At 40.9% G+C, this 25,138-nt stretch overlaps 1 protein-coding gene across 2 annotated transcripts in view; it reads right to left on the reverse strand.

Moving 5' to 3' along the window:
- Positions 1 to 20,837: 20,837 nt before the first annotated feature.
- FAM171A1 (family with sequence similarity 171 member A1) overlaps positions 20,838 to 25,138 on the reverse strand; it is a 137,426-nt gene continuing 133,125 nt past the window's right edge. For both annotated transcript variants that reach the window (XM_037890766.2, XM_043541270.1), the window contains one exon: positions 20,838 to 24,547. In XM_037890766.2, the coding sequence (XP_037746694.1) occupies positions 22,840 to 24,547 (1,708 nt within the window). In that variant the 3' untranslated portion in view covers positions 20,838 to 22,839. The remainder of the gene's footprint in view (positions 24,548 to 25,138) is intronic.

Consider the following 25,138-nt stretch of genomic DNA (forward strand, 5'->3'; position numbering starts at 1 on the left):
TCAATTTGGGGTCCACAGACTCTGTCTAAGGGGTCATAAGAACATAAAAATGGCCATACTGGGTCAGACCAATGGTCCATCTAGCTCAGTATCCTGTCTTCTGATAGTGGCCAATGCCAGGTCCTTCAGAGGGAATGAACAGAACACGTAACAGAATGGGTGTCCCCAAAAGATTGTTGTTACAATAGAACAGTGGTTTTCAACCTGTGATCCACGGATGCCTGGGGCTCTGCAGATTATATCTAAGATTTCCAAAGGGGTCCACACCTCCATTCAAAAAAATTTAAGGGTCCATAAATGAAAAAAAGGTTGAAAACCACTGTAATAGGGAAATGGCAGGGAATTGATATGTCCAGATGATCCTAGCAGGCGAACCATGCCCCATGCTACAGAGGAAGGAAACTCCCCTGCCCCCAAGGTCCCTGCCAATCTGACTTGAGGAAAAGTTTCTTTATGACCCAAAATATGGTGATCAGTATGATCCTGAATATGTGAGCAAGACACACCAGTCAGGCATCTCTACCTCCTCAGAGCACTGGTCCACCCCATCCAGTGTCCCTGTCTTCAGCTACAGCCAACCTCTGAAGCTTAAGAGGAAGATGAAGGGAGGGGGAAAGACTATAACTAGCCAATTGTGCGTCAAGGAAAATATTCCTTCCTGACCCTGTAGGTGACCAGAAAAGTCTGAGATTTGATTATAGTTATCATTACCTAATGCAGAACTACAAGTGTTATGAGCATGTTGAGGGAAATGCAGGAAATCCTCCCCATGACCCATGCAGGAACATAAGCTATTTGGGGATATTTACTTTTCAGCTTTTCAGTAGGAAAAGGAGTTTACTTTTCAGCTTTTCAATAGGAAAAGGAGTTCTTAGAAAAAATAGCATGAAAAGGCTTTAAACACCATTGCCCTACCCTATATGGAATATGTTTGATGTTTATTATATTTTAGGGTCTTTGACCCATTTAAGCCCTTTGTCCCTCCTTTTTTTCTTCCAAAGTCCAGCTGTGCCTTCACAAGAGCTTTACCACCTACTGCTCTCCAACTCGGCGTTGCTAATTTTTGCAATAGTTGATGTATTTCAGAAATCCCCAGCTCCTGAATTCATGTGATTAAATCAGAATCTCAGATTTTATTTTTTTTAAGTAAGTTTCTAGTCCTAGTGGTTGTAGAGAAAAGCTTGAAAATGAGAAGCTAGTGCATTCTAAAGTTCAGAAACCAGAAAGCACATAAAAAAACCCTCAACCTTTATTGATTTTTTAAAAACCTCTTGATTTTTAATCCACTTCGTAATTTTGGGGAGGCTGACTTGTGATGTTTGAATACTCAGGTTTGGCAATGTTGCCAGTTGCCTTATAGAATCATAGAAATGGAGGACTGGAAGGGACCTCGATAGGTTATCTAGTCCAATCCCCTGAACTCAGGCAGGATTAAGTATTATCTAGACCACCCCTGACAGATATGTATCTAACCTGTTCTTAAAAACCTCCAGTGACAAAGATTCTACAACTCCCCTCAGTAATTTGTTCCAGTGCTTAACTAGACTTATAGTTAGGAAGTTTTCCTAATGTCTAACCTAAATCTCCTTTGTTGCAACATTATTTGTCTTGTCCTCAGTGAATATGGAGAATAATTTATCACCCTCCTCTTTATAACAGATTGTCCTCTGATTGCTCCTCTGTTTCTTCCAGATAGAAAATGAGTGTGTGGGTGTGTGGTGGGGGTGCAATGGTTCTAATGGGGCTTCATCTCCAGTCTGCCCGTAAAGGCCTCTGGCAGATCCTCTCTTCCTCCTGCAGAGGGAGCCATTTTCCATAGATACTCTGGGCACGGGGCTTTTCTCAGCCTCCACCACGACTATCATTCTTGATGGTTATTGTCACAAGCATTATAATAGTATTTTGCAATTTTATAGCACCTTGCATCTCAGGTTCTCAAAACACTTTACAAACACTGCTGAAGTAAGCCTCAAAATACTTAGCTGAGGTAGTAATATTATTATGAAGAAGTGGTAAGGGTAGAAGCAGCTTTCATTATAAAGCCCTGTTTTAGGACCCCCTTACTGCCAATCTTGTCTTAGAAAATTGGTGTGCTGGAAAATTGCCAAACTTGCTCTAAAACTGAAGGTGAATGTTCCAGCAAAGTCTGAGGCAAACTTATCAAACCAAACCAATTTGGAGTTACATGTCCTTAATGAATTACTCTGATTCAAAATTTTGACTTTTGTCTAAGATTTCTGCATCTTCTGACTCCCATTCCCTCACTTTAATGATAAGAAAACAATTGATTTAAAAGAACTCTGAAGGGAGGAGCTCAGAAAAAGAACCTCTGCGACTTCTTTCACTGTCCTATGAATGTGTGCACCATGTCCTTGCTTTGCTGGTAAATCTTAATTTTACCATAATGTGTGACTGTAGCTCATTCCAGGTTGCTAGGAGGGCAATTAAAGAAGAAAGGGAGGCAGCAAAGAAGGTGTGGGAGCTTTTGCTTTTTTTTTTTTTTTGGCATTGACATTTTCCATCTCCCTTGAGGATAATGAAAAAATTTATGTTCTAAAAACATTTTTTAATGGAAAATTGAAGTGTGGCTTTAGTACACTTATGATCAAATAGAGTATTAAGAACAGTAAACTCTGGTAATATCACCTGTGAGGGACTACATCCTATGCTTGCAGGAAGCTGCACTTAATAGTCTAGGTCTTCTCCATCTCTTCATCTTGTAACTCCTCCAGAACAACGGGAAAAAGTCATAATAAATCACCAGTACTAGAAAGTATTCATCCAGGGCTTCTAAAGACAAAGTGGGAAATAGCAGCGATATTGACAAGGAATATATCTTTAGAAAAAGCAACTATTCCTGAATATGGGGAAGTTGTTCATGTGGCGCTTATCTTCTAAAAAGGAATTGAGAGAGATCCAGAGAATTATCGACAGAGGGTTTAATACTTCCAGCAAAACTGATGAAGTGTGTAATTAACACTTGGACAAGTATAACCTGATAGAGTCAAAGCATCACTGCTGCTGTAAGGGGAAAATATGCCTCACTAACCTGTTAGCATTCTTTGGAAAAGTCAGACTATACAGAGGTGATCCTCTTAACGTTATTTATTTGTATTTTTTTAAAAGATCCTGTATGAGTGAGAAGGGAAAATAAGTACAGGATAAAAGGACAAAACCCTGTTGTGAATTAAAAACTAGTTAAACAACAGGAGGCAGGTTCTAGTGAACAGCTTCACCTCAGAGTGGAAAGAAGTTCACCCCATGGTTAGTAATAGACCAGTTTTATTCATTATGTTTACTAATGATGAGTGGGAGGAAGTGAAAAACTATAGGTGAGTCATTTGGTAAAAATACCCCTGGTTCTAACCATCTTCTGTTATGTCTGATTTTTCTACTCTTCCACATGATTTTCTCCACTTCACATAGAAAACTGGAGTGCAGGTAAATACTACAGCCATGTAGATCCTTAGCTAGGACACTGTGGATTTTGCCAACAGGAGGCCCAGATACTGACCCCACATGTGACTCCAGCAGCATACAGGGTCCATAAAGAAGCTGGGATGAATCCCTCTGCTGTCATCCCTTGCAGTACTGAGCTTAGGGCCATGTTGGAGAGGGGAACCGGAGGGAGTGCAGCTGCAGTGCTTTGTGCTATTGCTATTCTAGGCAGCAGAGCAGCTGCATGGAGGCTGTCCTGGGGTGCTCTAACTTGTCTCCTGAGAGGCACAGCATAAACTCTGGTCCAGCTGTAAGGCTGAACTAAGGAAATTCTGTAGCTACAAACGGACTGTTGTGTTTGATGAATCCATGACATTTGAATATACCATAGGCAGGTCTTTTCTAATAATTTACAATAGGGGAGGAATCAGACACTCCAGCTGGGTTTAATCGTGGTTTGGCAGAGCAGGAGGCTATAAGAAACAGCATGATGGCAGATGAAATTTACCTTAGAGAAACATGAAGTTGGGCAGAATAGTCAATGGTACGTTTCTCATCCACAGTGATGGTTTCTGATGATGCAGGATCCTATCTTGTGTAAACCGGCTCCATTTACTTCAGTGGTGCTGCATCAGTTTAAATTAGTTGCAGCTTGGCCTTCATGCTTTGTAGCTGGCACAATTACAGATGCTTCCCACCCGGAGTGCAGCAGTATGATTAAAAAAAGTACACAAAAGGGAACCTGCACTCCAGGATAGTGATGGTGATTATGAAATGCTTAGGGAGATTAGAGAGGCTATAAAAATAGAAATTAATAATAAGGGATTTCAACTATCCCCATATTGACTGGGTACATGTCACCTCAGGATGGGATGCAGAGATAACATTTCTAGACACCATTAATGACTGCTTCTTGGAGCAGCTAGTCCTGGAACCCACAAGGGGAGAGGCAATTCTTGATTTAGTCCTAAGTACAGCACTAGATGTAGTCCAAGAGGTGAATGTAGCTGAACTGCTCGGTAATAGCAACTATAATATAATTAAATTTAACATAATGGAGGGGGGAAAAAGAGGGGAAATACCAAAGAAGCTCACCCCAGGAGTAGCATTTAACTTCAAAAAAAGGAACTACACAAAAATGAGGAAGCTAGTTAAATAGAAATTTAAAGGTACAGTCACAAGAATGAAATACTTGCAAGCTGCATGGATACTTTTAGAAACACCATAATAGAGGCTCAAATTAAATGTATACCCAAATAAATAAAAATAAAAGAGGACCAAAAAAATTCCACTGTGGCTAAACAATAGAGTAGTGAGGCAATTAGAGGCAAAAAGGCATCCTTTAAAAATTGGAAGTCAAATCCTACTGAGGAAAATAGAAAGAAACAAACTGTAAGCCAAGTGAGGTGCTAAAGGAGCACTCAAGGAAGACAAGGCCGGTGCAGAGAGACTAAATTATTTTTTTCTGATTGTATTCACTGGATGTGAGGAGATTCTCACACCTGAGTCATTCTTTTTAGGTGACAAATCTGAGGAACTGTCTCAGACTGATATGTCTCAGACTTTAAGGTCAGAAGGAACCATTGTGATCATCTAGTCTGACCTGTACATTGCAGGCCACAGAACCTCACCCACCCACTCCTGTAATAGACCCCTAACCATTACTGAATTCCTCAAATCATGGGTTAAAGACTTCACGTTACAGAGAATCTATCATTTACACTAGTTTATACATGCAAATGACCCCTTCTCCCTGTTGCAGAGGAAGGAAAAAAAAAATCGCACAGGGTCTTTGCCAATCTGACCCAGGGGAAAATTCCTTCCCAGACCCAAATATGGTGATCAGTTAGACTCTGGGCATGTGGGCAAGACCCACCAGGCAGATACCTGGGAAAGAATTCACTGTAGTAACTCAGAGTTTCTCCATTTAGTGTCCCGTCTCCGGCCATTGGGGATTTTTGCTACTGGCAGCTAACTATGAGCCACATGCCACTGTAGGCAGTCCCATCATACCATCTGTTAGGATATAGATATTCAGGTCTGTCGGTAAAGGCCTGTACTCGAAGAATTTAGGTGTATTCTTATCACTTGGCTAGTTAGAGGTATAAAAGAAAGAATCAAAATCACTGTCTGCCAGTGTAAGGTCTTTCTCTTACTGTGACAGTCTGAGGCCCTGTTCTTAGATTAAGGCCTTTGGCTAAGCAACAGAGGCAGCCATAAGCTGGGAAGCGACCGGTCAAATCCTCACATTCCAAACTAGTCACATTGAAATAAGGTGCTATTGGGCTGTTAGGAATACAATCCTGTCCTGATAGTGCCTATCACCTCCAGAGAAAGGGAAGTGCCTAGAAAATGTAAAAGGAAACTTAGTTTGATAGCATCCTGTCTGGCAAGAACTCACTTATCAATAGCTGGGATGTGAAATCCTCACTTCTGTATTGTTTTGTCGTTATAGTTCCCACTTTGCTATTGTTTGTCTGTATAATCTCTGTCTGGTTCTGTGATTGTTTCTGTCTGCTGTATAATTAATTTTGCTGGGTGTAAACTAATTAAGGTGGTGGGATATAATTGGTTACATAATTATGTTACAATATGTTAGGATTGGTTAGTTAAATTTCAGGAAAATGATTGGTTAAGGTATAGCTAAGCAGAACTCAAGTTTTACTATATAGTCTGCAGTCAATCAGGAAGTGAGTGGGTGGGTGTGTGTAGGGAAAATGGGAACAGGGAATGGGGGTGGGGAAATTGGAATCATGTTTTACTAAAGGGGGAAATGGGAACAGGGAATGGGGGTAAGGAAATTGGAATCATGTTTGGCTAAGGGCAGGAATGGGAACAGGGACACAGGTGTAAGGCTCTGTGGTGTCAGAGCTGGGAAGGGGGACACTAAGGAAGGAAACTGGAATCATGCTTGCTGGAAGTTCACCCCAATAAACATCAAATTGTTTGCACCTTTGGACTTCTGGTATTGTTGCTCTCTGTTCATGCGAGAAGGACCAGGGAAGTAAGTGGGTGAAGGAATAAGCCCCCTAACACCATCCCCTCCATAAATTTATCAAGCTCAGTCTTGAAGCCAGTTAGGTTTTCCTCCACTGCTCCCCTTGGAAGGCTGTTCCAGAATTTCGCTCCTCTGATGGTTAGAAACCTTTGCTTAATTTCAAGCCTAGACTTGTTGATGGACAGTTCATATCCATTTGTTCTTGTGTCCACACTGGTGCTTAACTGAAATAACTCCTTTTCCCCCCTGAAATTTACCCCTCTGATGTATTTATAGAGAGCAATCATCTCTCTCCTCATCCTTCTTTTGGTTAGGCTAAACAAGCCAAGCTCTTTGAGTCTCCTCTTATAAGATAGGTTTTCCATTCCTCAGATCATCCTAGTAATCCTTTTCTGCACCTGTTCCAGTTTGAATTAATCTTTCTTAAACATGGGAGACCAGAATTGCACACAGTATTCCAGATGAGGTCTTAACAGTGCCTTATATAATGGTACTAACACTTCGCTTTCTCTACTGGAAATACTTCGCCTGATGCATCCTAGGACTGCATTAGCCTTTTTCTCGGCAAAATCACACTGATGCCTCAGTTGTTCTGTGATCAACCAATATGCTCAGGTCTTTATTCTTCTCTCTCGCTCTCTCTTCCAACTGATATGTCCTCATATTATAGCAAAAATTCTTGTTGTTAGTCCCTAAACGTATGACCTTGCACTTTGCACTATTAAATTTCATCCTATTTCTATTACTCCAGTTTACAAGATTATCCAGATTTTCTTGAACGATATTCCAGTTTTCCTCTGTATTGGCAATACCTCCCAACTTTGTGTCATCTGCAAATTTTATTAGCACTCTCTTTTTGTGCCAAAGTCAGTACTAAAAATGTTAAATAAGACTGGTCCCAAGACTGATCCCTGAGAAACTCCATTAGTAATCTCTCTCCAGCCTGACAGTTCTCCATTTCAGTATGACCCTCTGTAGTCTCCTCTTTAACAAGTTCCTTATCCGTGTTTTAATTCTCATGTTAATCCACATCTTCTCCAATTTAATTAATAATTTCCCATGTGGAACTGTATCCAGGTAGATTAGATCTACTGCATTTCCTTTGTCTAAAAATCAGTTAATCTTCTCAAAGAAGGAGATCAGGTTGGTCTGGCATGCTCTACCTTTTGTAAAATTATGTTGTATTTTATCCCAGTTACCATTCATCTATACGACCTTAACTACTTTCTCTTTCAAAATTTGTTCCAAGACCTTGCATACAATCCAGGTCAAACTCAGTCCTGTAGTTTCCTGGATCACTTTTCCCCTCCTTTCTTAAAAATAGGAATCATATTAGCAATTCTCCAGTCATAGAGTACAACCTCCTGGGTTTACAGATTCATTAAAAGCCTTGCTATTGGACTTGCAATTTCATGTGCCCATTCCTTTAATATTCTTGGATGGAGATTATCCAGGGTCCCCAATTTAGTCCTATTAAGATGTTTGTATTTGACTTCCACCTTGGATGTGGCAATTTCTACCTCCATATCTTCATTGCCATTAGCCACTCTGTCACTACTCCTAAGCTCTTCATTAGACTTATTAAAAACTGAGCAAAGTATTTGTTTAGGTGTTGGGTCATGCTTAGATAATCTTTAATCTCCACTCTGCTCCATCCTCAGTGCTTAGCAGTCCCCCTTCTTTCCTTTGTTTTCTTATCATCACTATAGGAGGTTTTGGAACAAATAGATAAATTAAATAGTAATAAGTCAGCAGGACCAGATGGTATTCACCCGAGTTCTGAAGGAATTCAAATATGAAATTGCAGAAATATTAACTACGGTATGTAACCTATCACTTAAATCAACCTCTATACTATATGACTGGAGGATAGCTAATGTAATGCCAATTTTAAAAAAAAGACTCCCAAAGCAATTCTGACAATTATAAGCTAGTGAGAGTAACTTCAGTACTAGGAAAATTGATTGAAACTATAGTAAAGAACAGAATTATCTGACACATAAATGAACTTGATTTGTGGGGGGAAGAGTCAACATGGCTTTTGTAAAGGGAAATCATGCCTCATCACTCTATTAGAATTCTTTGAGGTGTCAAAAGTGGACAAAGATGATCCAGTGAATATGGTGTTCTTGGACTTTCATAAAGCATTTGGCAAGGTCCTTCACCAAAGGCTCATAAGGAAAGTAAATAGTCATGGGATAATAGGGAAGGTCTTCTCATAGATCAGTATCTGCTTAAAAGACAGGAAACAAAGTGTAGAAATAAATGGTCAATTTTTACAGTGGAAAGAGGTAAATAGTGGGGTCCCCAAGGGATCTGTACTGGGACAAGTGCTATTCAACATAGTCATAAATGATCTGGGAAAAGGGGTAAATAGGGAGGTGGCAAAGTTTGCAGATAATATAAAATTACTAATGATAGTTAAGTCCAAAGCAGACTGTGAAGTGTTACAAAAGGATCTCACCAAACTGGGTGACTGGGCAACAAAGGAGGAGATGAAATTCAGCGTTGATAAATGCAAAGTAATGCACTTGGAAAATAATCCCAACTATACATATAAAATAATGGGGTCTAAATTAGCTGTTATCACTCAAGAAGGAGTCATTGTGGATAGTTCTGTGAAAACGTCTGCTCAATGTGCAGCATTAGTCAAAAAAGCTAACAATGTTAGGAACCATTAGGAAAGAGATAGATAAGACAATAAGTATCATAATGCCAGTATAGAAAGCCATGGCACACCCACACCATGAATACCGCATGCAGTTCTGGTTGCCCCATGTCAGAAAGGATATATGAGAATTGGAAAAGTTACAGAGAAGGTGTAGCGAGGCAGCGTGGCCTCCCTCAGATGCAAACACGGAGGGAACACAGCAAGTCACCCAGTGGGTGGAGCCTGGAGGGACACGCCCCGCATGCCAGAAGTAGAGCGGCAGGGCAGGAAGGGGAAATATAAAAGGCCAGCCCAGCCGCTCAGCTGGGAGGAAGCTGCTGGAGACAGATGCTTCTTCCCTGCTGCTTGAGTGGAGTCCCCAGGAGAACTGCTGTTGCCCCAGGGACCAGCGTGAGCTTCCAGGGAGCCCTGGTGCTCTTGATGTGAAGGAACTGCTACCCTTGGCAGTGTACCCCAGGGAGATTGAGGATGACCTCTGTATCCTGGTATGCCCGAGGGGTAGTTAAGGAAGCAACCCAGGGGAACCAGGCAATAATCTGGTGGAGAGAGAGCCTGAAATCAGGTCAGTGTGTTGTGGGTGCATCCCTGCTTACCCCTGAGTAGTGGCAGACTACTACACCATTGTTAGGGCCCTGGGTTGGAATGTGGTGGAGTTGGGTGGGCCTATGTCCCCCCATCCCCCCTGCCATCCCACCCCTGGGGTGGTAGTACTCCCCCTCCATAGGCCAGAAGGCCTGTGCTCCACAGCACACCCCAAACCTGAGTCCCATAGACTGTTTAGCCCCATAGATAGTTAAGCCACTTCACTGTTAAATTTAAATAGTAAATAAGGTGTTTTTGTCTGAGTTCAGCTTCCAGCCATATGTTCTTGTTATGCCTCTCCAATTGTTCAACATCCTTTTTAAAATGTGAAAACCATCCCTGCAGGCAGCATTCCAGTATCTGTGTCACCAATGCTGCATACAAAGGTAAAATCACCTTCCTACTCACTACTCCCCTGTTTATACAGCCAAGGATCATATTAGCCCTTTTCGTACAGCATTTAGCTGGGAGCTTATGTTGAGTTGTTCGTGCACCAGGATCCCTAAATCCTTTTCAGAGTCACTGCTTTCCAGGATACAGTCACACATTCTGTTGATCTGCATTCCTTAGATGTATAACTTTGCATCTGGTTGTATTTAAAAATGTTTTGTTTGACGGGATACATCTTACCAAATGATCCAGATAACTCTTTGTGGTGGCCCTGTGCTCATCATCATTTACCACTGCACCAATCTTTTGGGTCATTCACAAATTTTATCAGCAGTGATTTTAGATTTACTTCATAGAATCTTAGGACTGGAAGGGACCTCAAAGTCATCTAGTTCAGTCCCCGGCACTCATGGCAGAACTAAGTATTATCTAGACCAGTGGTTCCCAAACTTTAACAACTGTGAACCCCTTTCACTAAAATGTCAAGTCTTGCAAACCCCTTCCTAAAAATGAGTATTTCCAGGGATTTTCTCCTTTACTTGAGTATAAATTATAAAAGCAGTTATCTTGGAAATATAAAATTTGTTTTTATGACAGGTTTATTACATGCTATATTTTTATCATTACAGTATTTTTATTACATTATGAAAACAGCAACACTCTTCCAAGATCTCACTTTCGTAGCTTGTATCACTTTGAATAAGCCTGTTATAAGACAAGGCTCCTACGTTTCATCCAGGAGTATCAGATGTGAAACAGCATGAATGTATTTAAGAAGTCAACTCAAAGAGTTCCTCCTACAAGCATTCAGGTCTTGAGCAGTCCCAGCAAACAAACAAAGATTAAACTTGTTCTTCATAATTTTAAAAACAATACTGCCTAGTTAATTTTAAAAACAGCAAAAAATATCCACCTCCCTATCCATTTCTTATAAGGAGTCTTGAAGTTTAAATCTCCTTAGTGTGAGATATGCTTGCTTTGATCTGCTTAGCTCTTTGAAGTCCAGGGCTCCGAGCTGCTGGCCCCATGCTGCCCAGGGTTCCTAGGGACAACTCTGTCCGCCCTTAGGGAATTTTTTCCTGAGAACCCCCTGTAACATTTTGCAAACCCCCGTTTGGGAACCACTGATCTAGACCATCCTTGACAGGTCTAACCTGCTCTTAAAAAATCTCCAATGATGGAAATTCCACAATCTCCCTAAGTAATTTATTCCTGTGCTTAAACACCCTGACAATTAGGAAGTTTTTCCGAATGTCTAAACCTAAACTTCCCTTGTTGCAATTTAAGCCCATTGCTTCTTGTGCTATCCTCAGAGGTTAAAGAGAACAATTTATGTACTTGAAAACTTATGTCTCCTCTCAATCTTCTTGTCTCCAGACTAAACAAACCCAATTTTTTTTTCAACCTTCCCTAATCGATCATGTTTTGTAGACCTTTAAACATTTTTGTTGCTCTTCTCTGGACTTTCTTCAATTTGTCCACCTCTTTCCTGAAATGTGACACCTAGAACGGAACACAATACTCCAGTTGAGGCCTAATCAGCATGGAGTTGAGCGGAAGAATTATTACTTGTCTGTCTTAGAACACTCCAGGTAATACATCCCAGAATTGTGGTGGTGGCTTTTTTTTTTTTTTTTTTTTGCAACAGTGTTAGCCTGTTGACTCCTATTTAATTTGTGATCCACTGACCCCCAGATCCCATGCTGCAATACTCTTTCCGAGGCAGTCATTACTTTCAGATCATAGATGAAAAAGTTGAATAGCATCAGGCCTGGTACCAATACCTGGGATACCTCACTAGAAACAGCCCATTTTTTTTTTCAACCTTCCCTAATTGGTCATGTTTTCTAGACCTTTAATCATGTTTGTTGCTCTTCTCTGGACTTTCTCCAATTTGTCCATCTTTCCTGAAATGTAGTGTCCAGAGCTGGACACAATACTCCAGTTGAGGCCTCATCAGCGCAGAGTAGAGCAGAAGAATTACTTCATGTCTTGCTTACAATACTCCTGCTAATACATCCAGAATGATGTTTGCTTTTTTTGCAACAGGGTTACTGTTGACTCATATTTAGCTTGTGACCTATATGACCCCCAGATCCCTTTCCGCAGTACTCCTTCATAGGCAGTCATTTCCCATTTTGTATGTGTGCACAAAGAGGTGGGGAGACAACCTAAAAAGCTCGGTCCTGCCAAGTAATAGAGCAGCCTCTTGAAACTAGATCTAAAGCATGTAGCTTCTTTTCTCCCAGCACCAAATGGGGTTTCAGGAAGAAGACTGGCAGGTTAATTGATTCAGGTGAAATTCTGAAATCACCTTAACAATGAACTTAGGGTGCGAGTCTCAGCACCATAGGCACTGACTCAGTGGGTGGCTCCAGCGCTGGAGCACCCATGGGGGGAAAAAAATTAGGTGTTTAGCACCCACTGGCAGTGAGCTCCTCCTTCCCCCAGTACCTCCTGCCTGCTGGCAGCCCTGCCGATCAACTCCTCCCCCTCCCTCCCAGCTCCTCCAGCCTGCCACGGATCAGCAGTTCTGTGGCATGCAGGAGGGAGGGGGAGGAGTAGAGAGGGGGTGTACTCTGGGGAAGGGGACTGAAAGAGGCAGGGAAGAGGTGGGAAAAGGTGGGGTGGGACTTGGGGGAAGGGGTGGAGTGGGGCCTGGGGATGAGCAGGAATTGAACACCCTGGGGGAAAATTGGAAGCTGGCGTCTGTGCTCAGCACCATCTTACCCCTTTTCATAGGAACATAAGGAGATACCACAAGAGCTTGTAGCTCATTGATGCACAAAGCCGAAATGATAGCAACCAGAAAAATGTCTTGAGCAATGAGGGGCTCAGAAGGAGGCTCCATGAGTTTCTGGAGGACAATGCTGAGATGCCATGTAGGAATCTGGTCTTTAGCAGGTGGGTAAGTATGGAAGAGGCCCTTGAGGAACTTTGATACCGTTGGATGTGCGAAGACTGAGCAAAACTGTATCAGTGCATGGATGGGAGGCTGATTGGATATTTGCAATAGGCCCAACAGCCAAAATTGCCCTGACCAGAAAGGAACTATCAGAATCAGTGTGGCCCCATCCCACCTGATTTTGGATATTTCCTTAGGGATCAAGAGAATCTGTGGGAAGGCATATAAGTGGCATTAAGTCCATTGTAGCAGGAATGTGTCTGACAAGGAGCCTGGGCTCGTGCTCCCTTTGCAGCAGAAGTTTGAACATTTAGTGTTTTCCTCTGTGGCAAATAGGTCTATTGTGGGAATCCCCCATTGGATGGTGTATCAGCTCTATGATGGATGTCTGCAGTGACCAGTCATGGCTGGCTACTGCATGTCTGCTTAAGAAATCCAGTAAATTGTTGCTAGCACCTGGAAGGTACCAAGCCAGTGTGATTGCCCTCTCCATCATGTGATAGTTTCCTTGCAGACACGGCAAGAAAGAGCACATCCTTGTTTGTTTGCAGCACATTACTGATGTGTTCTGCTGAACAGATAGGAATTCTGTGCAAGCCAATCTGATAAGCCTGAGCTCTGAGTTTCATATAGTGTTTCACGTTATCCTGGGCCCATGTCAAGTGCATCTGCTCAAGATTTTGCAAGACAGAATGCTTTGAGAGTGGTGAAGGTTTTAGGAACACAGGAATTTTCATACTGGAGCTAGACTGTCTATATTTCATCTAGTTTTGTATCCTGTCTCCAACAGTAACCAGTATTAGATGCTTCAAAAAAAAAAAAAAAAGGGTCAAGAAATTCCTGAATGTGATAATCTGCCCATAGGGGAAAAGCCTTCCCTAGCCCTGTCACACTCAATGGTTGTCTTATATCCTCGAGGATAAGGGTTTATATTTTTAATACACTTCTTCTTAATCCTATCTCATGTAACTGTGAATGTTCTCACTGTGCATTAAGTGTATAACCCCTTTCTGAGCCCTCCTAAGTTCTTGGCAGTAGCAAATGCAGGCACTGGTGCGGGGCAGTAGATGATCGCTTCATGGCTGAAGATAGCATAGAAGAGATGGGTTGTGAGCTGCATTTTAATACACAATTGAGGGTCAGTGGGAGTGTTTCAGATTGCTGCTACACCAGCTAAAAACCTGCCACCAACACAGGACAGAAGAGCATGGAAGACTGAGGAGGTTACAATCCATGGAGGTGAAGAGTTCAGAGGTAGATTTAGAGATGCAGCCAGTAGGGAGCCTACTCACAAAGAGCAGTGACGCTGCTTCACATTTAATATGGTATATCAAATACAGGTCATAAGCTCCTTTCATTTAGTAACTGTCCATACATATTCTAATACTAGTTTTCACAAGTACATCAGCTCTTTTCAATATTTTTGCTAAAATATTTCATGTGATTTGAATCTGTCGTCTTTTCATCAGTGTTTCTGCAGGTGGGCTCTCCAATATACCCTGACGTGGCTGTGACAAGTGTCATTGTTGGGGTGGGGCAAGGAATGGAACTCCTTTTTGTATGTTCTCTGGGTCCAGCCACTGACTTCAGATGACTTGGGGTCGCAGACTCTCCTGCTCTTGTGGTGTCTGGATGGGGAGTACACCTACCTCAGCCATTGTTGTAGCAGCCACAGGTAAAGTCTGGCAAGCAGCATCTCTCATGTAAATGTCCACACATGACCCAGTAGCTCTAAATAGGTACACACTTGTCATTGGGTTTGATTTTACATCATTTGCCATGGACTTGAGAGACCGGAATCTGTCATCTGGGAGATAGGAGATATTGATCAGCAGGAGCCTGTTACCTCAGTCTGTGACTGGATAAGAGAGGATTTCTTCTAGTTCACAAGGCATCCTAGTTGGATCCAGCCATGGTGTCTGAGGCATCTGTTGCTGCTTGTAGGGGTGCTTCACCAACTATCTCCTTGAGATCTTCTCTGTTCTCAGGCATAATCTGTGGTAGAAAGGGTGTCACACTGTCCCAGGTCAAAAAATTATATTTGACCAGCTGGGCCTGGTGATTTGCCACTTGTAGTTGGAGGCAGTGGACGAGTAGGATTTCCTTCTGAACAGGTCGAGCTTCTTTAGGTCCTTGTCTTTTGAGGTGCTTTTGTTGGATGTGGATTTCACCTACACCATTGAGGCAACCACAGAACCTGGGTTGGGATGGGCATAGAAGTAATCAGACCCTTTTTGGAGGGATTTGGTACTGCTTCTGTAACCTCTTTGTAGTGGTTGGCTTGACACATGCCCTTAGGGACAAACAGTCCTTCATTTATTGGGAGGGCAATCCTGGCTGGGTCTGAAGTTAAACATATCAAACAGCTTATGTAACGTCTTTTGTCTGAAAGGCATCTCTATTTCTAGAGCATTTTCAATGCTCACAAGCAATTCCTGAAATGACTTTAAGTCAGTCATTGGTATCATTGCAGGACTACCCACTTCATCAGATGATGAAGATGGAAAGACCTGGGTGGTGAAGCAAGATGCTACTGATGCTTCTCAGGTGCCATAGCCAGATCTTCTGGGCATTCTTTCCTGTCAACTGTCAGCGGTCTGGCCAGGGATGTCCCTGGGGAGCGCAACCTCTTCCAGGAATTGGACAGGGATTGGCTCCCAGACGTGTGTGAAGGCAGACCCCAGTAAGCTCAATAAATAGTATGGCTGGCTTGTCTGATATTGGCCAGCCCAATGTCATTCCTGATGGGTTGCAGTTAAGCTCTATAAGGAGAGCCACTTGTTCTTTCTGCTGGCTTGCCCATGGATCTTAGGGAAGTGGGTTTTCTGCTGGTTGGAGGTGAGACCTTTATAGATGATCCAGCAAGTGAAGCAGTCAAGTGGCCCATGACTCGATAGTTCTCAATGAGAGATGCTCAATATACCAGTTATCTGGTAGATGCCTCTTCTGTTTAGGCAAGAATAATCTGCTATGCCCATCCTTTAATGAGAATCCCGCTGTAGGAAGGGTAAAGTTGAAGCCTGCAGGCTGAGAGTCCACCATGATAATGAAGAAAAGGTTAAAAACTAGGCATGTTTAGTCTTGAGAAAAGACTGAAGGGAGACCTGATATGCTAAGGGCTTATTATAAGAGAATGGGAATCAATTATTCTCCATGTCCACTGAAGGTAGTATAAGAAGTAATGGGCTTAATCTGCAGCAAGGGAGATTTAGGTTAGATATTAGGAAAAACTTTAAGGACAGTTAAGCTCTGAAATAAGCTTCCCAGGGCAGTTGTGGCATCCCCAACATTGGAGGGGTTTAAGAACAGGTTGGACAAATACCTGTCAGGGATGGTGTAGGTTTACTTTGTCCTGCCATAGCACAGGCAGCTTGATGGGTTTGATGACTTCTCAAAGTCCTTTCCAGCCCTACATTTCTATGATTTTATGAAAATTCCCTGAACAGATGGGTATGTATGGAGGGGGAGATGGTGTCTGGGGGAATCTGAGTCAGAAATCAGTTCAGGCAGATCTAGTTTGTTCACTGCACTCTTCATAAGATAAAACAGAAGAGTTCTGAAGACTTTTGAAGAGTTTTATCTAGAGTTCAAGATTAGTGAGACAAACACTCACCAGGTTCTGTCTCTGCCATGGATGGTAAGCAGAAACGGAGGGTCACAGCCATTCTGCCCTTTATGCCATTGCATGGGACCATGTGGAGGCACATAGTATATACACAGCCTCAGCCAGTTCTGTTCAGAAGAATCCAATCTTTTGTACACAAGGTGAATGCACATCTACCAAAGGATCCACAGTGACACATACTTGAAAAACAAGAATTCTCATACCAATTAATTCTGTAGGGCAGAAACTTTATATTGTAATACATAGTTACATAGTAACTACAGATTTATTGTTACAGATTTACATATAGCAACTGAATCTGAAATTATGAACTCTAACTGTTATAATTTTATCAGGAAACTTGATCCCAAACTAACAAGTTTCAGTGACAACTGCTTCTTTCAGTTGCTAGGGCATGTCCCACGGCTTTGAGTTTGAGAGGGTTTCTATAACATCTTTTCTTTGGTAACCTCCTTGGGATAGTTGATGCCATAAGTGATTGAATTTGAGATTGCATTTGTCATGTAGGGGTCACTGCTATATCTGGGTCTTGTCATGACTGTGCACAACTATATTACTGACAAACCATTTAAAAACAATCCTTAAAAATGAGTGCTGTCAAATAGTTTCCTCCAGCTTCAATCATCCAAGGTGCAGAACATCTCATGGGTAAGGACCAGCTGATCATTCTGGGAGAAGAACTCAACATCCACAGCAGACTTTTGAGTACCATTCCCCACCTTTATGGTGCTATACGGGCATCCCCACCCCTCAACAAGGCTCGAGTCAGCACTGTGTGTGCAGCCACCTTTCCTTACATACAGTCTATCATAATTAGAGAAACTCATAACAAAGAAATTAATTTACACCTGCCTTTATTATGGAGGTTAAGCCCAGCCCACCATTTCTATGATTCTATGAAATTCTATTCCCCTGATTGTGTAAATGTTCAAGGCATCTGGGGATATTTAGTGACTAATCATACTATCACTAAGTCAAAAGGAAATCATGGCAATAAACCAAGATGTGCCTTAATTAAGGGATAATAGAGCAAGTGCCACATTTTACAAGATAATAACCTGGTTCTAGGTGGACAACTGAAGGTCACTGCCGAAGAAAACTGGGCTCCCATCCTATCATCATTAACTACAAATGATGTCCCTGATCACAGTTTCTAGGTCAGCATGAAATCAAACAATATAACCACTTCTTTATTCTTACATTAGCACTTGTCTTCAGCCAAGTGCCAAGTTCAAACAATTCCTAGGGCTTTGCAGCTCTGAGGTGACAAGATCAAGAAAACGATGAGCTGGCTAGTGCTGAACACGTCAGGTTTAAAGTGACAGCAGGCAACAGAACTGGAAAAGAACAGAGATTACAATGTTTTCTCTAAACTGATCTTGGAAAATGAGTAGCTATATTTACCGAAGGAAAGAAAGCTGAAAATTAAAATAGGATGAACGTAACAAGCTGAGAGAGGAAAGTGCAGAAAAATTCACTTTAATGCATTAAAATGCTGTTAGTGATTAAAATGGAAAGTGAGCAGGTTGGACTGTATCCCAGCTATTCTATTCAGCAGGAATCACTTTAACTGCCAAGTTTCAGAGTAGCAGCCGTGTTAGCCTGTATCCGCAAAAAGAAAAGGAGGACTTGTGGCACCTTTTTGTCAGTCTCGAAGGTGCCACAAGTACTCCTTTTCTTTTAACTGACAGTAGCTCTGTGCTTGGTTTGGCTGTCAACAATCAGTTTTGACAGGGTTTCTGTTAAATATCTGCTGCTCTGAAAGGACAGATTTGCTGTGTCTATATAGGTTTATCTGCTTAGATTTCTTCACCTCCTAAATTCTTTCAAAAAATGCTGTCTAGTGCTGATAGCTTATTCTCACTAGTCGATAAAACTGTTTGCCACTAGGTGGCAGGCATCCAACTTTATTTTTGAGAGCACTGTAGTTTGTGGATACTTTTGATCCCCCACTGACTCAAGATTACCAATCTATTGTACATTACTGTTAGAAAAACAAGGTTATATTCTTTTCCACATTCAAACATGTCTAAGGATATTCTCAAAATTACTTGGCTGGTTAACACAGTCAGGGCTAGAGCCTGTGTATGCAGTTTAATTGGGACTATGTTATAGCAAGGTTTAGTCTTATCTATACAGACAATACTGAGCTGCCATGGAGGGAAGGGAGCTGCCTACGTTGTTCAAGTGAATGTTAGCTGGTTACAAATCTCACCCTCCAGTTCCACCAGGGACTGCAGCAGAAACAGTGAATATCATCATCTGATCCATTTACATGAGGAAAGGGTTCCACATCCATCTCCATTATCTTGCATGGTGAAATCTGTACCTGCTAGTTCAGTAAGATGGATGCCTGTGACATGTAGCCTTCGAGGATAAATTAAAAGAAGCAGCTAAGGGTAGGAGAAAATTTGAGGACTCCTTAAGACAGAAAACATGCCCAAGGCTATTTTAACTATGTCATTTGCTTGACTCACTTTCCAATACTGGTCAACTCTGTTACTGCCCTGATAAAGAGGGTCACAGCTTTATCTCAACTATTTAAAAAAAATTTTTTTTTTTTTGCAAACCAACTGCACTTGTTACCAGAATATCTTGTACTTCTAGAATGTGTGTCAGACTGCAAGCTCCTTGGGGCAGGGACTGTCTTTTGGTTTCATGTTTCTACTGCACCTTGAACAGTGACATACAGACTGAGGCTCACGAGTCGCAAGTGTCTCTAATATGTCTCCTGTGATGCTTTGCAGCACATGATATTAAAAGTGTAAGATTTAATTATTAATCAGTTATTAACCAATCAAGATGCTTTTACTTTATTATTAACCAACTGCAGTCACAGACTCAGTGACATTTTTCCGCTTCAGCCCCAAGGCAACAGGGGGACCCCACAGCTCCCAGCCACTGTGGATGGTAGGTGCTGGACCCCACCCTTCCTCCCACAGCAGGACTTGGGCTCTCATTCCCCCCACAATCAGCCCCACATTGTCACAGTTATTTTTAGTAAAAACCAGGGACAGGTCATGGGCTTTGTGAATTTTTGTTATTGCCTGTGACCTGTCTGTGACTTATTAAAAGTAACCATGACACAATCTTAACTTCATTTATGAACAATTTAAATAAGTTTGAGAGCTGGACAGCAGAATGTTAAGGGAGTGGGAATTTATGGGCAAACCATGAGATCAGTACACACTCAGTGAGAACATTAATTCCAAGCATGATCATGAGGTTTCCTTGATCCTAAACTAGGTTATATGTCATGCACATATAAAACTGAGGAGTTGCCATCTTTATCCACCTATCAGCTCCCTATATTCTAGATACCTTGATGTCTGTACAATAGCAAAAATGGTTATATTGGGTGCAAAACGATGGCCATATTTTTCAATTATTGTATTTTTTCATTACTTTTTCACTTTGTCATTACTACCGTCTTTTAATGAAAAAATCACAGTCTTACACTAATCTTCTCAGTCATCTGCTACTTGGACTACAATTGCTTCAATCTGCAGATGTCAAGTCATATTCTTGAATTTCAGTGTGGTTCTACATATTTTAGGACTTTTAATCTGTCTCTGTATCACTGTGCAGCTGCAAAATATAAGCAAGTGACTTCACATTTTACCAGATCTGGGTTAGTGTGGGTTTGAGTATTAAAGAAAGTCAGCACAGGGTTAGTGTCACTTGCCTGTGAGATTATGGGAAGGGTTAACTTTTTATAATGGAAATGTCATGACAAACCAGCCAGTAACCAAGAAACCTACCTGTCATATGATTTGTATTATTCTTTTCTAATTTCACTTATGTAGTTCAGATATCTGATTTACTAAGGCTCATATTTTATACATATTCTGACAATCAAAATATTATATTACCACAAGTGATCGCCATATTAAAAACATTAAACACTATTTTTAAAGAGGTCTGCAAGTGCAAATATCCATCTTGGCTTAGTTCACTTCAAGTAGAATTTGTATACAACACAATACTATAAAAAATTGTTAACCATCAATATGCTTTTCCTTTAAATGTAAAAGCAGCACAAATTTAAAGTCAGTTTTAGAAATAAATTTCTGCAATTTAGTTTAGTAATGCTTGCCTTTGTCTTTACAAGATAATGTAATAGAATTTTTGAAAAGATTAAATCTAAATAAGCATGTACTCCAAAAAAAGAATTGATAAAGTTTTAAGAAAACCTCTATCTGAAAAATAATTACCATAGTAATTCTAATAAGCTTAATGTAGGTTTAATCAAAATCTATTTACACAGTAATCAAATTAATCATCAAATGTTACCAGTGGCTTTAGAAATCCTATAGCCCACTGATTTAAACAGAATTATTCCTAAAACTGTGGTGACCGGGCCACACAATATATCTCATAGGCCCCAATCTTGTTTCCCTTGAAGTCAGTGGCAGAACTTCCACAAACATCAAAATGAACAGGATGGGCCTAGAATGTGATTAATAATATCTTAGCACTTACATAGTGCTTTACATATTCAATGCATGGTACAAACAGTAGTTTAGATTTCTGGTACAGTATATTATAGCTCATCTCCAGGCTTGAAGCATAACAAGAGCATTCAATGTGAAATATTTAATATAAAGTTTCTCTAAAGGCCTCAAGAGATTACATAATGCATAACTACTAAGATTTGCTGCTAATGCTATGGGAAATGATTGAACTAAATACATACACATCCTCCACATTTGTGGATTTATTCCACTACATTCCGTTTATTGTATCTTCTTTTCTTTACCTTTACCCTTACCCTTAGGAGCTAGTTCAGAAAAGCAATTAAGCACATACTTAACTTTAAGAACATACTGAAGTCCTGGGGTGAAATCCTGGCCCAACTGTGGGGCCAGGATTTCACCCCACTTGCCCTCAATGAGACTTAAGCACATGCTTAAGTGTTTTTCTGGATAGGGATGCTTTCCTGAATGGGGGCCTAAATGTGTGGTAAATTAGTAGTTAGAGATTTTTTAAAAAAAATTAATCCCATAGGAAGTTTTGTACTACAAAAAGTGAACCAAAATAGTTTTGCCTGCTCAACAACATGAAGACTCCCGATAGAGAAAAACCCCCACAAAGTTAATTTTTTGAAGTTTATTTTCAATTATAATTTTTGGATAACCAAGCAGCTCTGTAAAGAGAAAGCACAGAAGAGTAATTCTGGCACTTTTGGATAGTACATCATTTTCCCCAAAAAATTTAAAGCACATTCAGTCCACTTGCTCGGTCCATAGTCCATGTTATATGAGCCAGATTCACTCATAGGATTCCAGAGGAAAGTAACCACATATACAGTCAATGAAACTATCTTCTTGGCTTCATCAGGGCTGGGCCTTTAAAACGTCCTCTAGTCTACCTTAGCTAAACAGAATCCACAGTACACATGATAACTAGAGAATACACTGTATTGAAATGAGAAATGCTCAGCACAAATGGGACACTTGGTGGCATGCAGTTTAAAATAAAAGGAATAATTTCAGAAATTTATAAAATCCAAATAGATCAATTAAAAGCAATTAGAAAAAGAAGGGACTGTTCATTGTTACTGTAAAAAAGGCACTTGGAGTTAATGAGACCAGAACTGGAGGGCTTGCAGCTGACACAAAGTTCAATTTTGTTTCATAAAAAGATTCCAATACCAAGGGATGCTACTCAAGTTTCCTGCAGTTTTACATTAAAACAAATTGCTGAACAGATTATAATAGACATAAATGTTTACAACCGACTTGTAAAAATAAGAAAAGCATAGTATAAGCAAAATATTAAAAAGCAGCAATGCATAGCCTTCCTTTGAGATAATGCATAACTTTAGACACCAAGTGTCAGATTCTTGTGTTTAAGATACCCTTTCAGTAGCATTATCATGATAAAATTGGCTTAAGAAAATGTAACCAAGTTTCACCTGCTCCTGTGTAAAGGAGATTTAAACCTGCCAAAACAATGTCAATATTTTCAACATCCTTGATGATGAACATCAAGTAAATGGAATACCAATCACACTCTTCTTACAGCTGTCTCATCGGAGGCATCCATTAAATCACTTTTCAGAGTAATGATTTAAATTCTTCTCTAACATTTACACAGTAATGCATTTAAAGTTCTTTCAATGTTGCCCACCACAGATTTTCCTTTTCTCTTCCATAAACAATTAAGCACTTCCACAGAAAGAATATTTGGCAATTTCATACTCCACAGAAAGGTGGATTTGCAATAGCTCACTTTATATTGAAAGCCATCAGTGGTCTTTCCTCTCGTTTTTGCCAAGGGCTCTTTTTATCTTCTTCTTGGTCATCTTCATCGTCATCGTCATCGTCGTCTTCATCATGGATGGATGTTCCACGTTCGGGACTAGTTAGTGGGTCAGGTGTTGTTTCTACAGTTCTTTTTAATGTTTCCTCCTGCAGACTGGGCAACTGGACACCACTTCTCCTGCTAGCTCCATCCAATAGGCTTCTTAGGGTACTGTCCTCAGGGCTGCAAACTGCTGTTCCACATTCACTGCCACTTTGGTCCATATCATCCAAATACACAAGCTGTGTGTAAGCTATGCTATCTGAAACTTTCTGCTCTCTTTGATTGTTCGCCTGCTGTGGCTGGTGAGTCTGTTGCAGGGACAAATGATCTCCTCTTCCCCTTCGGGCAGATTTTGGTTCATTCATATCAACACCAGAATCCAAACTGGCATCATTACTTCCATTCCTTCCAGCTCTTTGGAGATCAATATATGAATGTCTAACATGAGCATTTGAACGTCCATCTAGAGAAACGAACCATGCCCGAGGATGAGGCAATGGCTTTCCACCTCCTAGCTCCATCAGAGCTTTTTCTGTAAGGAGCTGCACTTCACTATTCATTTGAGCCAGAGATGCATCATTAAGTGAGGCAGGAATGGATATGGACTCCGACATAGAAGCATTTTGTGGACTCCATTCACTTGCACCCGCATCTTGCAAATGTTGCTGAGATATTGCTTGTGATGGTAACTGTTGGGGTTGTATCTGTTGCTGAGGATGTGGAAAAAGCTGCACATGAGGGTTAGAAAGCTCAGCCTGAAGTCTTTCAAGATCAATCTGCTGGTCAGCTGGGACAACCAGCGGCTGGCTAACAAAAGGATGTTCTCCTGGTAACTTCATGTAATGACCTGGGATGACCAATGTAGGCAATACTTTTCTATAAACACTGTCATTAACTTGGTCAACAGAATTGCAGCAAATCAACTGACCTGGTTGAGGAAAAGATGTAGGTCGTTCAAGATGATCGACAGAACGAGACATCATACATTCAGTAGGTCTGCAATCTAGCAGCTCTTTTTCAGGGGCTGATGGGGAGGGGTACATTTGTTCCTGAATATTGTATTTACTTCCTGAAGAAATATGGTTTATGGATGCTTGAATCTCTCTCTCTTGCTTTTCAAATAAAGGCTGAGACAGCATAGCATTGTAACTGCTCCTGTAATCTTCTTTTATAGGGGACTCATATCCTTCTGATGTTTCCATGGAATTTCTTAATTTTGAAGGAAAACTATCCATTGACTTATGGTAGTCTTTTCTTAAAGTCCCACTAGGAGTAAGTTTCTCCAAGGAGATTCGGCTCTTGTCTTTCTCCTTATGAGAAAGTAGTTCCTCCCGGGAGCTAAACTCCTGTGAGGTACTGTACGAATGTTTGAGCATAGGAGTGTGCAAATCTGCTTCTCCACTAGAAGATATCATCTCCATGTGGACAGCACTGATTAACTCATTAACGCCTGAGTTTTCAGTGTGCCCATTGCTGGCAACAGACATCCCACCAGGAAATTCTGACTCCCGTCGGGAAAATATTAAATTGATGTGGGACATGGAGGTTGATTGATCCTTCTTAGAACCATCCAATGCTGTAGAAAGCTGCAGTTTCTTATGGTGCTGACGTGGTTTCAAACACTTCCTCCTATAGTATGCCATAACAAAAAGAGTTACATATGTTTATGACTGTTGTACATAAATAAGATCAGGCGTGAAATAATGGGATTTTCAAGCAATGACTGAAAGCTCAACTCTCAGTAGCAAAGTTCAATTAAAAAGGAATCTGTGTGAAGTAAGCAAGCATTAGGGAAACACCCCAAGCACTTAATTTTAAACTGGGCTAGTGTTTGGAACAGGAAAACCTAATGAGAGCCAATAGCATGTATTCACTGACAAAGGCTTACAATTCGTTTTAGAATAGGAATTGTTGAAAACTGATTACATACAGCACTGAAACAAGTAGAGTTATGGCTCAAGGTATACACATCTTCTCTTTCATCTACAGTACTAAAACATCTTCTACAGAAAATTTGTAAGTTATGAAGGTGCCATGCTTCACACAATCCCTTTCCTAACAAACGTGGGGAATACAGCTTGCACTATATGCAACCAGCAACATGAGGAAGGACTTTATCTCATTGTCTCTTTCCTTTTGAAGTCCAGTGAGGTACTTAATTCTTGGTTTTTTAAATGTAAAATTTTTTCAATAGAAAATTGTACATAATTTCAGTATCAT

The sequence above is a fragment of the Chelonia mydas genome, chromosome 2 (genome assembly GCF_015237465.2).
Source record: "Chelonia mydas isolate rCheMyd1 chromosome 2, rCheMyd1.pri.v2, whole genome shotgun sequence".
In the NCBI taxonomy this organism is placed as follows: Eukaryota; Metazoa; Chordata; order Testudines; family Cheloniidae; genus Chelonia; species Chelonia mydas.